This window comes from Cebus imitator, unplaced genomic scaffold, assembly GCF_001604975.1.
Source record: "Cebus imitator isolate Cc_AM_T3 unplaced genomic scaffold, Cebus_imitator-1.0 Scaffold25, whole genome shotgun sequence".
Taxonomy (NCBI): Eukaryota; Metazoa; Chordata; class Mammalia; order Primates; family Cebidae; genus Cebus; species Cebus imitator.
The window spans coordinates 4,114,108-4,130,572 of record NW_016107340.1 but is presented as its reverse complement, the minus strand read 5'-3'; the positions used below and the strand labels follow the sequence as shown (position 1 = coordinate 4,130,572).

Below are 16,465 nucleotides of genomic sequence, written 5' to 3'. Positions count from 1 at the left end.
AAAAAAAAAAACCATATATGACAGAGTCATAGCTAGTATCATACTGAATGGGGAAAAACTGAAAGCCTTTCCTCTAATTTCTGGAACATGACAAGGATATCCACTTTCAGCACCATTATTCAACACAGTACTGGAAGTCCTAGCTAACACAATCAAACAAGTGAAAGATATAAAGGCCATCTAAATTTGGAAAGAAGGAATTGTATTATCCTGTTTGCAGATGACATGATCTTATATTTTGAAAAACCTAAAGACTCCACAAAAAAACTATTAAACAAATTCAGTAAAAATGCAGGATACAAAATCAACATACAAAAATCAGTAGCATTTCTATATGCCAACAGTGAACAATGTGAAACAGAAATTAAAAAGTAATCTCATTTACAACAGCCACACATAAAATTAAATACTTAGGAATTAACCAAATAAGTGAAAGATCTCTGTAATAAAAACTATAAAACACTGATGAAAGAAATTGAAGGAGACACCAAAAAATACAAAAATGCTCCATGTTCATAGACTGGAAGAATCAATATTATTAAAATGTCCATACTACCTAAAGAAATCTATAGATTCAATGTAAGCCCTATCAAAATACCAATGACATTCTTTACAAAAATATAAAAAATCCTAAAATTTATATGGAACCACAAAAGACCAAGTATAGCCAAAGCGGTCCTAGGCAAAAACAACAAAATTGGAAGAGTCACTTTACCTGACTTCAAATTATACTACAGAGCTATAATAACTAAAACAGCATGGTAACTGGCATAAAAACAGGCACATAGGCCAGTGGAGCAGAAAAAAAGACCTTAGAAACAAATCCACACACCTAAAGTGAACTCATTTATGACAAGGGTGCCAAGAACATACACCGAGGAAAAAACAATCTCTTTAATAAATGGTGCTGGGAAAACTGAATATCCATACACAGAAGAATAAAACCACACCCCTATTTTTTACCATATACAAAAATCAAATCAAAATGGACTAAAGACTTAAACCTAAGACCTCAAACTATGAAACTACTACAAGAAAATATTGGGGAAAATCTCCAGGACATTGGTCTGGGCAAAAATTTCTTTAAAAATACCTTACAGCCACAGGCAACAAAAACAAAAATGGACAAATGGGATCACATCAAGTTAAAAGGCTTCTGCAGAGCAAAGGATAGAGTCAACAAAGTGAAGAGACAACCCCTAGAATAGGAGTAAGCTACCCATCTGACAAGGGATTAATAACCAGACTATATAAGCAGCTCAAACAACTCTATAGGAAAAAAAATCTAATAATCCAATCAAAAATGGGCAAAAGATTTGAACAGACCTTTCTCAAAAGAAGACATACAAATGGCAAATAGTCATATGAAAAGGTGCTCAACATCACTGATAATTAAAGAAATGCAAATCAAAACTACAATGACATATCATCTTATTCCAGTTAAAATGGCTTATATCCAAAAGACAGGCAATAACAAATGTTGTCAAGGATGTGGAGAAAAGGGAACCCTCATACACTGATGGTAGGAATGTAAATTAGTACAACCACTATGGAGTACAGTCTAGAGGTTCCTTAAAAAACTAAAAATTGATTACCGTTATGATTCAGAAATCCTACTACTGGGTATATACCCCAAAGAAAGGAAATCAGTATGTCAAAGAGATGCACTTCTATGTTTGCTGCAGCACTGTTTACAATAGCTAAGATGTAGAAGCAACCTAAGTGTCCAACAATAGATGAATGAATAAAGAAAATGTGGTACACATATACAATGGAGTACCATGTAGCCACGAAAAAGAATGATATCCAGTCATGTGCAACAACACGGCTGGAACTGGAGATCATTATGTAAAATGAAATAAGCCAGACACAGAAAGACAAACATTACATGTTCTCATTTGTGGGATTTTAAAATTAAAAAAGAATAAACTCATGGACATAGAGAGTAGAATGATGCGTACCTGAGGCTAGGAAAGGTATTGGGGAGCTGAGGAGGAGGTGGGTATTGTTAAGGGGTACGAAAAAATAAAATGAGTAAGACCTACTATATGCTCTATACAATAGCACAACAGGGTGACTACAGTCAAATAATAAGCCCCTGCATTTTAAAATAAAGAGTATAATTGAATTATTTTTAACTAAAAAAAAAAAAAAATACTTTCATATCTACTTATTTATAAAACATTTATTTCCATACTTTGCAGGGAACAGGTGGTTTTTGATTACATGGAGAAGTTCTTAGCGGTGATTTATGAGATTCTGGTGTACCCTGAGCACTGTATACTGTGCCCAATGTGTACTCTTTTATTCCACAACCCTCCCCCCTTACCCCCAAATCCCCAAAAGTTCATTATATCATTCTTGCCTTTGCATCCTCATAGTTTAGTTCCCACTTATAAATTAGAACACATGATATTTGGTTTTCCATTCCTGAGTTACTTCACTTATAATGGTCTCCAATTCCATCCAAGTTGCTGCAAATGTCATTATTATTTTTTTAAATGGCTGAGTAATATTTCATGGTGTATATATATACCACGTTTCCTTTACCCACTCATTGGTTAATGGACCTTTGGATTGGTTCCTTATTTTTGTAACTGCAAATTGTGTTGCTATAAACATGAGTATGCAAATGTCTTTTTCACATAATGACTTATTTTCCTTTGGTAGATGCCCAGTAGTGGAATTGCTGGATTGAATGGTAGTTCTACTTTTAGTTCTTTTAGGAATCTCCATACTGTTTTCCATACTGGTTGTACTAGTTTACATTCCCACCATCAGGGTAAAGGTGTTTCCTTTTCACCTTTTCACCTAAAGATGTTTCCTATTCCTTTTCACCTAAAGATGTTTCACATCCACACCAACATCTATTACTTTTTGATTTTTAAATTAGGGCCACTTTTGCAGGAGTAAAGTGGTACTTCATTGTGGTTTTAATTTGCATTTATAGTTAGCGATGCTGAGCATTTTTTCATGTTTGTTGGCCATCTGTCACACACATGTACTTCTTTGTAAATGGCCGAGGCAATATGTTATAGAAAGATTAAATAGAGCTTGACTATTTTGCCTCTGGAAGAAAAGCTCACAATGTAACACTATCTCCAACCCTAAATAGAGTTTTGATGAGGTCAGAGTTAAAGCAGACATTCTCTTTCCATGGAAGAGTAAACAGATGGAAAGAACAGGGAAGATTCATTTGGCATAAAACCATCTCTTGATCACCATTCCTTACACGGTACACATCCCCCTAGATAAGCTGAATTACTGGATTCTCTGGAAATTATCAGATTCCCTAGAAATCTTCTCCCCCCAACATGTTAACAGAAAATCAGGAGGAAGGCATATTTTTCATTTTATAGAAATGTACTTCTTGTAGTTCTTGTTTTTGAGTTGTTTGATAGGTCAGTAAGTCCTTCCAAACCCCTAAATTAAAGAAGTTGTCAGTCTTTTCAGCAATATTGCATGAGCAATTTCAAAGTATTATTTGCATCATGCAAATAAACTCCATTAGTATTTTAATTACCGAAAAGGTCTGCCTTTTTTTTTCCAAGAATGAGTAACTACTTAGAGAGACTTACCCAAGAGATTAAGGCAGCATCTGGTTCTAAAAACTTGGGCCTCAACATATCAAATTTAAATATCTGAAATAAACTATTGGGAACTCCCAATTTCTCTGATTTTAGGTAAAGCAAACAAATGTAGTTCTACATTTTCATTCTGAACCGTAAACGCTCTCTATGCATACTCTTTATGCTGAAAATAATCATATTATTTTCCCAGAATCTATACAAACTCATTAGTAACCTTCACAAATAAAACAGAAGATTAATTCTTGAGCTGACTATATTAACGATTTCAGTTCCTCTGTAACACTGGGAGACTGAGGGAATAATTCAAATATTTATGGCTCTATTGATAAAGAGAAAGGAATGATGCCCTTCAGAGAAAGCAAGTCACTGGGATGGTATCACTTCACATGATAGCCTTTTACATACTTATAGTATCAAGGTAAAGCAATTCATTAGTCTGTTACATTTTTGCCAGTCTTTCCTGAAAGAACCAGTATGCAATCAAGTGAACAAGAGACGCCTGAAGGAATGCAGCATTCTGCTGTAATTTGGAAGTAAAATTCTTGAAAAAAATTAAGATTCCAGGTTCAATTCAACAATCAACTACTAGTATCTTCCTATTTTTTTCTCTCTGCAAATTATTTTATGTCAATTTCTTAGTAACAAACAGGCAAAACTTGTCAAAATCTCATTTATGTCCAAGACTAGAACTTCTCAAGTAGTTTCTCCCAAAAACTTTCCCCCTTACCCTCCCCCACTCCTCCTCTAGGAAGGCAGCACAAGACTTGAGGTCCTGGAGGAAGAGCAACTGGCAGTAGTACCTTACATAACTTGTCACTTGTCAGGCTTTCTTTATTTACTGTTCCCAAAATAGGTGTGCAGATCATCAATGGGACGAAGAGATGAATTTAAGTGGCTCACAGATACACTTACTTTTTTTTTTTTTTTTTTTCTTTTTTTTTGGAGATGGAGTTTTGCTCTTGTCGCCCAGACTGGAGTGCATGGAGTGCAATGATGCAGTTTTGGCTCACTGCAACCTCTGCCTCCTGGGTTCAAGCAATTCTCATGCCTCAGCCTCCCGAGTAGCTGGGATTACAGGCACCTGCCACCATGCACAGCTAATTTTTGTATTTTTGGTAGAGATAGGGCTTCACCATGTTGGCAAGGTTGGTCTCAAACTCCTGACCTCAGGTGATCCACCAGCCTTGGCCTCCCAAAATGCTGGGATTACAGGCATGAGACACCATGCCCAGCCGTAGATACACTTACTCTTAATATAAAAATGTATATTAGAAAAATAAACAACTAGCAGCTGGGCACACTGGCTCACACCTGTAATCCCAGCACTTTGGGAGGCCAAGGCTGAGGGATCATGAGGTCAGGAGTTCAAGACCAGCCTGGCCAAGATGGTGAAACCCCATCTCTACTAAAAATACAAAAATTAGCCAGGTATGGTGGTGGGCACCTGTAATCCCAGCTACTCAGGAGGTTGAGGCAGAGAATTGCTTGAACCTGGGAGGTGGAGGTTGCAGTGAGTCAAGATCATGCCACTGCACTCCAGCCTGGGTGACAGAGTGAGACCCTGTCTCAAAAAAAAAGAGAAACTAGCTTATAAAACCCATGATTTTAAGTGGGGATGATTTTAAGTGGGGATGACTTTAACCCATGATTTTAAGATGAGGATAAGTAAAATGATGACTTGATGTAAAGTTGACTAAAAGAAATAGTACTTCATAGTAAAGTAGTACAAAGCCATACCAAATTCACACAGGGCTATGTAACTGGAGACTTTTAGGAAGCTTCTGATGCTACCATTATCTCTGCTCCTGTGCCAACCTCATACAGTATCCTCAGTGACATTTGTGCCTTCTATTGCTTCCTCTCAGCTAGATATTTTTGTCAGTAGCTAACCCTACCTACATTTTTCTAATCTTTAAACAAACAAAGACCCTCTCTCACTTTCCTTTCAGCTACAGCTCTTTCTCTTTCCACTCTCTGAATCTTAGACATTTAGCTACCACTGCTGGCTGGCTGTATATTCACACCTCCCTCTCACTTCTCAATACACTCAACTCAGGTACCCTCCCCACAACCACCATCCCCAGCACGTAACCTACCTGATGATAAACCCAAGGAAAACTTCAATCATTATCTCACTTTATCTTTCAGGGGCATACAACAGAGTTGACCACCAAACTATCTGCCATTTGCCAAGGTATTACGGTTTTCCTTCTTCTCTGGTATGTTTTATTTTGTTTTGTTCTTTTTTTTAGTTTCCTCTGTTGGCTCCTTTTTCCTAAAGAAGACTATGAATGCCAGAATTCTTCAAGGTCATTCCTCAGGCTCACTGCCCTTCTCATTGCACACAATCTCCCTAGGTAACCTCATTCTCTCTCCCAGCTTCAACTATTGTCCATATGTTGATGATTCTCAAATCCATGTCTCCAGTTCAGTCTCCTCTCTGAGCTCCTGACTTGTTTATTTAGCCAACTTGAGTGTTCTACAGGAATCTCAATGACAACGTGACCCAAATGGAGCTTACTCACTTTTCCCTATGTTCATGTTATAGATGAAGAAGAGCATCCAACCTTGCTGCCCAAGCCAGAGACATATTCCTTGACTTCTGTCCTGAAATGTACCCACCCCATCAGTCTCCACTCCCACCTCCCCAGTATACAGGCAGACTTCTCACCACCTTACTATCACATCGATAGAAGCCACTACCATCCCTTGCCTAATCAACTACCACTGGCCTCAGAACTGGTCCCATTCCCGCTATCATCTTCATAGCACATAAAGTTAGCCTCTACATCATCTTAGAATAAGGCACCCAACAGCCTAGTATGTATAACAAGGACCCACACAGCTGGTTCCCTAGTGCTGCATTCTAGTCACATAAAGAACATTCCAGTTCTTCAAAATCTCCAATATTTTCTTGCCTTTGGATCTCTACACATACCTGGGACACTCTCTTCCCCAATCCTGGACTCATAGCCATTCCTGTGTTAGGTCTCAGTTTAGACACCACTGTGGCCTTCTCTATCACATCACCCACCACCCTTCATTGTAACTCTATTCAGTGTCTGCCTTCCTCTTTCCACTGCACATTCCATGAGTGCAGTGGCCACACGTGTCTCACTCATCACTGCATTTCCAAGAACTGGCATCATTCTTGGCTCAGTGATTGACATTCAATAAACATTTACTGAATCAGAAATGAATAAATAGCTATTCAGCCACCAAAAGAAAATGAGGTATCTGTTGGCCCTTAAAGCAAAACTGTCTGAAACAGCAAAAATACTAATTGCACTTGAGTAGAGCAAATATTGTTCTGGTTTCCAACTACCTAAAGAATGCTATGCAAATGGCAGTGAGACTCTACCAGTTTTCAGCATCAAGTCAAAACATACTTTCTTCTGAGGTAACTGAATGGTTTCCTGCCTTACAAGTAAACTGTCACCCAACAGTTACCTTGCTTACTTCCTTCAAGGCCCTTTTGCAGACTTCGTACTTCGGAGAGTCCTTAGGTGTTTTTTGACAGATAGTCTGTAATGAAGTAAAAGTGAACAAAATTAATTGATTTATTTTATTAAGTAAATTAAACCAATGTCCAGCCACATCCTCTTACTCACAGCAAAGCTAATGCTGAACACAGCATTATGGATGAGTATGACGGTAATATTAAAATCCTATTTAGAAACCAGGAAATAATCTTCAAACACAGGATCCAAGTCCATCCAGGGAATGGTTAAGAAGACAGAATTCAGAGATGGGCAAACCTGGTTTCAAATCTCAGGTCTGCCCCTTACTAATTATCCAACCTTGGGCAAGTCACCAACTCTGTCTTTATAAGCCTCTCTTTCCTCATTTGTAAAACTGGGGTGATGCCAAATATATCACTAGGTTGTTGCAAGTGTTAATGATAATTTATGTAAAGTTCTTTATGAGTGCCTGGCATACAGTATGCCCTCAATACATAAGAATTACTTTAATTATCACCATTATAATCATTATTATTAGAGGCAATTATATTTATAGAGGATGCATTATGAATAAAAAGAACACATGACGTCTGTAATTCCAGGACTTTGGGAGGCCAAGGCGGGCAGACTGCTTGAGTCCAGGAGTTCAAGACCAGCCAGGGCAACATGGAAAGACTCAGACCAGCCAGGGCAACATGGAAAGCTCTCAATACATAAGAGTTACTTTAATTATCACCATTATAATCATTATTATTAGAGGCAATTATATTTATAGAGGATACATTATGACTTAAAAAGAACAGCTGGGCACAGCTGTTCATGACGTCTGTAATCCCAGGACTTTGGGAGGCCAAGGCGGGCAAACTGCTTGAGTCCAGGAGTTCAAGACCAGCTAGGGCAACATGAAAAGACTCCCCCAAAAATTAGCCAAGAATGGTGGCGTGCACCTGTGGTCCCAGCTATTCAGGAAGCTAAGGTGGGAGGGTCACTTGAGCCTGGGAGGTGGAGGCTGCAGTGAGCCGAGATTGTACCACTGCACTCCTGGGCAACAGAGTCTCAAAGAAAAAATAACAACAACAACAAAAACAAAATCAGCAAGGGGAAAAAAAGCCTGTTAGGTTTTTGGTTGATATATTTAAACTGAGAAATTTCATTTGTGATAGTAAAATCAGGTTCAAACAGGGTCAATTCACGGTAAATTTGATTACATATAATTTTAAAGCTATACACACACATTCAAAGCCTAGGGAACCACTTAATTGTTGAAAGTATTTATTTCAATTAACAAGCTTAACTGAATTTCCAGTGAGGTAAAATTGGAAAGACATCATTTTAAGTACATTTATATTCTGCCTAAGTGGCTAGATTGCCACACACGAGAAACAGATTAAGGCAATAGCAACCAGGCAGAGGTAGAAAGTAGTTGGCTATTAGCAAATCACTGGGTCCTGGTCCCTTATGTAGAGAAGCACCAGGCCAAGATATCTGAAAGTCAGGCGTGTAGATTTTTAACTATGTGCTATGTGAGAAACACAGAGGGCATCATCTGTGGGGGTTCTTATATTTTTTGACTATGACCCACTGTAAGAATACTTTTACACTGCAAGAAGCACATAGGCACACATAAATGAACCAGGATTTCGTGAAACGTTTAACCACTTTATGAGCAATGTGCGTATGCTCATAATTCAAAAATCAGTTTTATGACCCATGAATGGGTATGAAAGCAGCATGAAAATATCAGTTTACAGCCCTGAGAGAAGGCATCCTTAGCTGGAGTCCATATATTGACATTTTATGTAAAACTTTGTGCATACACACATTCTCTGGGAAGAAAAGCTATATATAGTTTTACCCAGAATCTCAAAGGGGTCTGCGGATCAAAAAAAGTTTAAAGCCTACTGAGCAATCACGGAATGAATCTCCAACACTGTATAATATAATGTGTTAGATTGTGGAGTCCCATTCTATACAAGTAATTTTCTCAAAATTAAAGAGGATATAAAAGGCTTGAAGATCACAGTACATAGAAAATCTGGAAAACATGTTTAAAATGCATTTTATTTATTTTTGTTTTTTTAATTCCATTTCTCAAAGAGGAATAAAGTGCATTTCCAGAAGAAGAAAAAGACAACCTAAAAATTCAAAAGTCTAACATTACAATAAACGTTATATTTACAAGGAATTCATGTTTAAAAAAAATAGTAATGTTTGAAATAATATTTCCTTATATGGACCAAGATTCCTTCTTAAGCCAAAATTTGATTTAGATAACTCAGCTGCATTCTATCATTAGACATGATAAATATTGATCTCAAAAAAATCAGAAAGTGAAATGTTCAGAACTGCAAGCTTCCCAATATGTGCACAGGAGGGATGTTCCTGAATTACAGGTGATAGGTGGAGAAGGTGTGAAGGCAGTAGATCAAGGTGAACTTGAGGAGCACAACATGCTGTGAGTTCTGAAATATCTGACAAAACCTCTCCAAAACTGCAGCAGTCAACTAAATGCTCACGGTCCCACACTTTTACACATTTCAAAATTTCAGAATTTTAAAAGAATATATTTTAGAATTTACAATGGGATACAGAATGTGAAATTTACTCTGTAACCTTAATCATAATTTTTAATATATATTTTACTTTGTTTTGATTAGTAAAAATCAGGTATGTAAAAAGTTGACCTTATATCAACATTGTGATCCCATTTTAAAGTAGGATTGTAACAAAATATTTTCTAATTGGATCAAAAAGACACTCTGTGGTCCACTGCTGGAATGGGACCTCTGTCGAGCCACCCCATTTTTCTCTTTTGCTGCCTCAGCAGCTCCAGTGCAGCCAGTGGCAGGTCCTCCTGCCCATGGCCTACCTGTCTTTCCAGTTGCACGTACTACTAAGCAGGCTACTCACTTGCCCCAGTCATGTCTTGTCATTATTCAAAGTCAAATACTTGTTTTCTTCATGAATGCTGCCTAACACAAGAAGGATGCTGGGCTTTCCTCACTCACTTTGCATAATGCATAATACAAGCAATACTATGCTTTGCCATGGTGAAGAAACTCTCATTTCTGTAAGAAATGGAAGCCTCAGGGTACCTTGGAATATTATAGATGTAGGATCTCAATGATCAGTCTGCGGAAGCTTAGGCCCAAAGAAACTGAGTTGCTCAAGGTCACATGCCTAATGGCTTAGCCAGAACTGGAATCCAGGCCTCTTGACTTAAGCCATAACTCTTCCTATTTCAAAAAAAGTTGAGTAAGTGAGCGATGAGATCCAATTTCTTTAGAATGACCGCGGAAGACTAAATGAAAGATAATTTCCAGAGCTATCAGATACAGGTGAGACTTTCCAAACAAACAACACCTTCTCACTTGATTGGGGGATTTTTAGACCTTTAAATATGTATCAATTTAAGTGGAATAAGAATAATTTTCTTAATCAGATTTATAGAAGCACAGCTATAAACAGAGAAAAAAGCCACCGTCATGTCTTACATCCATCAGCAGCGGAAGGCGGGTCACCCTCTGCATGGGGAGAATGAGAAATGAGATCATGGGTAAGTTCCTACAGGCTTCATGGGACTCAATCCTTGACAACACTTCCTTAAAGGATGGATTGGTAGCTCTGAGGGAAAACAAAGAAAAGAGAAACTTTAAAATATTTCCTCCTCAAATTAAGGAGCAAATAAAAAGGTACTACAAAATACTGTGATAAATACATATAGCATCAACTATTTAAAAATACATGAAAACATCCTAAACATATAATTACACAGGCAAATACAAATGGCTTGTCTGCCTTTTATATTCAAGGCTGAATATAATAAGATGTGGATTTCACTTAACAGTATTAACAATAAGGCAAAACATGTATGTGTTAGAAACTTACAGAAGTGGAAGGTAAGCAAATGAAGAAGCCATGGTATCATAATGGTGAGCATATGGGTCATAAATCATACAGACTAGGCCTTCTATCTGATCATCTATAAACACATATCATTAATAAGATCATAAATAATATTTTAAGCCACTTCTCCGGCCCTAGACAATGATATAAGAAACTGTCAGTTAGATTGGACTTCAGAGGCTTTAGGCCACAAAGATCCTCTTCTTGAGACAGAAACTTTTTGACATGTCAAAATATTCCTCTTTTTCTCATGTTAATGTAAGAAAAGTATTAATGCTGCTGTAACATTTTAATGAAACTTAGTGAGATTCTGTGACATATACTGTATTCTTTCATGTGGAACCACCAACATAACTTTTAAGGAAGACCAGAAAGGGATTCCAGTAAGAGAATGGAAGGCACAAAGGTGCCTAGCGCACCGAGTAAATATGACTTAGTAACTGGTAAGACAGAAGTCAAACCCAGGTTTTCTTTTTTGTTTGTTTGTTTTTGAGATGGGAGTCTCACTGTCACCTAGGCTGGAGTGCAGTGGTGTGTGGTGCGATCTCAGCTCACTGCAGCTTTTGCTTCCCAGGTTCAGGCAATTCTCTGCCTCAGGCTCACAGCAGCTGGGATTACAGATGTGCGCCAAGACGCTCAGCTAATTTTTGTATTTTTAGTAGAGACGAGGTTTCATCATGTTGGCCAGACTTGTCTTGAACTCTTGGTCCCAAGCGATCCACCCGCCTTGGCCTCCCAAAGTGCTGGGATTACAGGCATAAGTCACCGCACCCGACCTCAAACCTAAGTTTTCTAATGTTAAATCTGATACTCTTGTCCCCTCACTTCTTCATCCTATGAGAAGCTCTGGAGAGTTCCACTGCCACTTTCCAAGGCAAGGAGGGCAGTAGGTTGATGGATATGATACTCCCATGAGGGGAGGAGGAAGCAGAATAGTGGCAATAGCAGTCATATTTTTTAAAAATGTTATTTTGAAAATTAAATAATTTGGTTCAAGGCTGCTACTAAAAGCAGGAGGGGGAGAATGCCAGAATAGCAAATGAAAAGAAATTATACAGAAACATTTCATTTCCACTTTCTCGAGAAGTTTTAAGTTTCCTTTTGCTGAAAGCTTTGAGATTTTTAGAAAGCTAAGAAAACAAAACAAAAACAAACTCTAAACTAGTTGCATATGTAAATCACTCAGGTCCCAGTTCCCTCCCTCATCTTCCAAAGCTTCTGATTAAATAGTCTGGGATGGACTCTGGGCGCTGTATATTTGCTCATTTCCAGGCCCCAAGGCATTTCTTACAGGCAGCTAGAATTGAAAGACACTGTTCTAACCTCAGATTCACATCGACTGCAACAAAGGCCCTGAAAACACAACTACTAATTCCCATGTGAAAGTGCAGATGATGTTATCATTACAATCATTAAGATAAGAACCTTTAAGAGTCACATGATGTATAGCAGTACCTACTGATCTTTTTTAACTCCTGCAAAACAAAATGAAACCCAAATTTATCTCTAATTCAAGACTTTGTTTTCAGATATGAATTTGCATTCTCTAACAGTTACAGAGCAACCTCTGTGGAGAGGGGAAGTGATGGGTGTGGTTTTACCCTCAGGGGACCTGTTACAATATCTGGAGACATTTTTGGCATCTGGCAGATAGAAGCCAGGGATGCCCTTAAGCATTCTACAATGCATAGGACAGCCCACCACAAAGACTTATCCAGTCCAAAATGTCAATTCTGCGAACAAACCCTGCTTTATACTAAAAATCTCATTTGGGTTTGGCAGCTGTGTTTTCCACCCTGGCTATATGAAAATGTCGTGAAGATGTGGAGAAGAAAGGGGGCCATCATCAGCCCCTCTTACCAGCTTGGAGGCTTTGACTATTTCTCCAAGCAGCCATAAGTTAGTCACCCTCAACCCCTTCTCCGCCATAAGGGTTTCACATATTTGCACAGAAGTTGACTAAAGCTTCATGCTATGGTCATAAATGCCACACCTCACAGAAGGGGGTGAGAACAATAACAGCCATTAAGCTCCCAAACTGGGTTTACAGCAGTGTACAACTGTGCTGTAACAGATACTTGTGATAAACAGGACCCTTTAAAAGACATATAGGCATTACTGAACAATTGCTGACTCTCTTGAGGACACAGAGGACATACGTATCACATCAAAACTCTCAGTAATCTAAAAAGGACAAAAAGAAAAGATGTGATGGGAAATCTAATGTTTGAGCCTTTTCCTGCACAACTGAAATTTTCAAGAACATTATTTTTTTCTATTGCTTTCCTTCAGAACTTCCTTCTCCTCAACTCTAACTACCCCGGGGGGGGGGGGGCAATAATCAGCAATTTTTATTAAAAAATTTATCATCATTGTCAGTTGAATGGAGAGAGATTAGAATAGTAGAGAAAACCCTGAATCTTAGCTTCTGCTTAATCTACTCAAGAATCCACTCTAGGTCTCAGGAAAGCCACTTTTTACCAGTTAAAAGCTTAGAAGACTGTGGGTTTGGAGTGAGGACCACCTCTGTGTTTTGCAGCAATTAAAAACAAACAAACAAACAATAAAAAGGACAACATCAATAACAAATTATCATTTTAAAAGAGAAAATTCTCTACACACTAATCTTTCTACTTAAACACCCTCACCCTAAAAGTCATGCTCTTAAATATTTCTCTTCTGGGAAATAGCCTATCAGGAGGCATTTCTAAATATAATTCAAATGATCAATTAATTTGTCAATGTAGCCTAATTAAAACTAGGTTAGACTATTAAAACTGTAGCATTCAACATTGCTTACAACAATTTCTGTAGTGTTCGTTGTTGGTAGACTTCATTTGTGCAGTATTTCACATATGGGTCAAATGTGGATGCTGTGTGTTTTTCTACAATGTCACTTATATCATCGATGAAGATATTATTCTGATGTCTTGCTTCCAACTCTATAAAGAACCTGAAAAACCAAAGGGGGGAAAACATTTATGCTTCTTTCATACACTCTAACAGAGATAACAGATAATCCTCATGTAATGCTATTACACGAGGTTTGAAAATTCAACAGTACAGAGTACCAACTAAAAAATATGTTTAAAAACTATAAAAAGTTTATCTAAGTTTAAATCTATCGTATTAACACACCTTGAGGCTGGGCATTGTGGCTCATACCTATATCCCAGAACTTTGGGAGGCTGAGGCAGGAAGATTACCTGAGGCCAGGAGTTCAAGACAAGACAAAACCAAAAAAACCCAATTCATTGCTTTGAGTGTTTGACTTCAACATTGATAATCAGAGGCATTTCTCTGTATTCAGGTACTTTAGAATAAACATATTTCACTATTTTTCAAGAATTATTTAAATATGGGGAGGAGAGTGAGTTCATGCTTACATATTTTATTATACTGAAAAGTATATGAGCAAAACAACTAAATAAATGGTTAAAAAATAAGTCTGAGGCCGCGTATGGTGGCTCATGCCTGTAATCCCAGCAGTTTGGGAGGCCCAGGCGGGCGGATCACGAGGTCAAGAGATCGAGACCATCCTGGCCAACATGGTGAAACCCCACGTCCACTAAAAATACAAAAAGTAGCTGGCCTGGTGGCATGTCTGTAGTCCTGGTTATTTGGGAGGCTGAGGCAGGAGAATCGCTTGAATCCAGGAGGTGAAGGTTGTAGTGAGCCAAGATGGTGCCACTACACTCCAGCCTGGCAAAAGAATGAGACTCCATCTCAAAACAAACAAACAAACAAACAAAAGTCTGAAACAAATCTAATGCTATGTTTTTTTCTCTCAAAATAAAAACAATCACATTATTTTAAATCTAATAATATTCATGGTATTTACATTTCTCCCTAATTTATTCAGATTGCAATGGAGGGTCCCCCTTCCCTCCCCTCATTTCCCCTTCCCTTCTTCCTTTCCCTTCCTCCCTCCCCTCTCCTTCTTTCTCTCTCTCTTCTCTTTCTCTCTCTCCTCTCTTCTCTTTCTCTCTTTTTTTCTTTCCTTCTTTCCAAAAGGGCCTCACTCTGTCACCCAGGCTAGAGTAGAGTTGCATGATATCAGGTCAAGGCAAACTCTGCCTCCTGGAATTAGGCAATTCTCCTGCCTCAGCCTCCTGAGCAGCTGGGATTACAGCCATACCTGGCTAATTTTTGTATTTTTTTAGCACAGATGGGGTTTCACCATATTGGCCAGGTTAGTCTCAAACCCCTTACCTCAAGTGATCTGCATGCCTTGGCCTCCCGAAGTGTTGGGATTACAGACGTGAACACATACCCGGCCAGGGTTACCAGATTTAATGTACAAATAGATAGCAATTTAGGGTCACCTAAATAGGTATACAGATACAAGTGTATATATCTATGCACATACATGTGATACATAATTACATATGTCATATAGATAGCCATTGTTTATCCATTCATTTGCTGATGGAGACTTGGGTAGTTTCCACTTTTTGGCTACCTGAAATAATGCTGCTATGAACACCTGCATACAAATATCTGTTTGTGTATCTGTTTTCAAGTCTCTGGGTATATATCTATCAGTGGAATTTTAATCACACTGTGCCAATAATAGTATGTGTGTGGGTGTGGCACTGTGGGTATCTGTGTGTGTATTGATGTGTGTGTGTGTGTATTGATGTGTGTGTGTGTGTGTGTGTGTGTGTGTGTGTGTGTGTCTGTGAAATAGTAGCATACCTGAACCAAAACAGAAGAAGCTGAATTATACATAAAGGAGAGGTTAGTTCACTCAACAAAATTTAGTTAAGAAATGATCCCTTCCCTCCCAACACTCACAGTGGTGTGATGGGAGGCATGCAGCCAATTACAATACAGGATCTATAAAGAGGTATGGTAATAATAAAAATAAATAAGTATTTGTTCTTCATCCTTGGTTCTTGGAACACAGATCCTGAAATGCCTGGAATCTCTATAGTAATAGGATTGTCTTTTGTATGCCAGTGAGATGACTGGTGGCTGGCGATCCTTGGCTACAGCATGGTTCTGGTCACCAGAAAGACCAAGGCATGACTGGAGGGTTGGAACTTTCAGTCACGCCTGGCCACCTCCAGTCAGAAGAGAAGAGTTTGAGTTCAATTGCCAAGGAACAATGATTTCATCAATCAAGTCTATATAATGAAACCTCCACAATAACCCTTAACTGATGGGGTTAGGGAGAGATGATGAACACCTTGAGGTGCTGGGAGGGTAACAGGCCCTTGAGAGGGACGAGGAGGTCTGCAATACCTGCACCAACTCCAGCCTTGTCCTGTAACAATCCTTGTATTTGGCTGTTCTTGAGTTGTACCCTATACAATAAACCTGAGTTCTGTGAGCCATTTTAGCAAATTATCAGGGCCTGAAAGAGGGGAACTCCCCCACAACTTTGTAGCCAAGTAGGAGAGAAGTGTGGGTTACCTGGAGACCCAATACTTGCATCTGCCAACTTAAATGAAGGCAGTCTTGCGGGACTGAAACCTTAAAGCTATGGTTTCTGATGCGAACTCA

At 38.5% G+C, this 16,465-nt stretch overlaps 1 protein-coding gene across 2 annotated transcripts in view; it reads right to left on the bottom strand.

Annotated features, from left to right (window-relative positions):
- ARHGEF26 (Rho guanine nucleotide exchange factor 26) overlaps window positions 1-16,465 on the bottom strand; it is a 133,742-nt gene that overhangs the window by 49,627 nt on the left and 67,650 nt on the right. For both annotated transcript variants that reach the window (XM_017522903.2, XM_017522902.2), the window contains 3 exons: window positions 13,758-13,910; window positions 10,546-10,675; window positions 7,041-7,115 (listed from right to left, as the gene is read on the bottom strand). In XM_017522903.2, coding sequence (XP_017378392.1) covers window positions 7,041-7,115; window positions 10,546-10,675; window positions 13,758-13,910 — 358 coding nt within the window. The remainder of the gene's footprint in view (window positions 1-7,040; window positions 7,116-10,545; window positions 10,676-13,757; window positions 13,911-16,465) is intronic.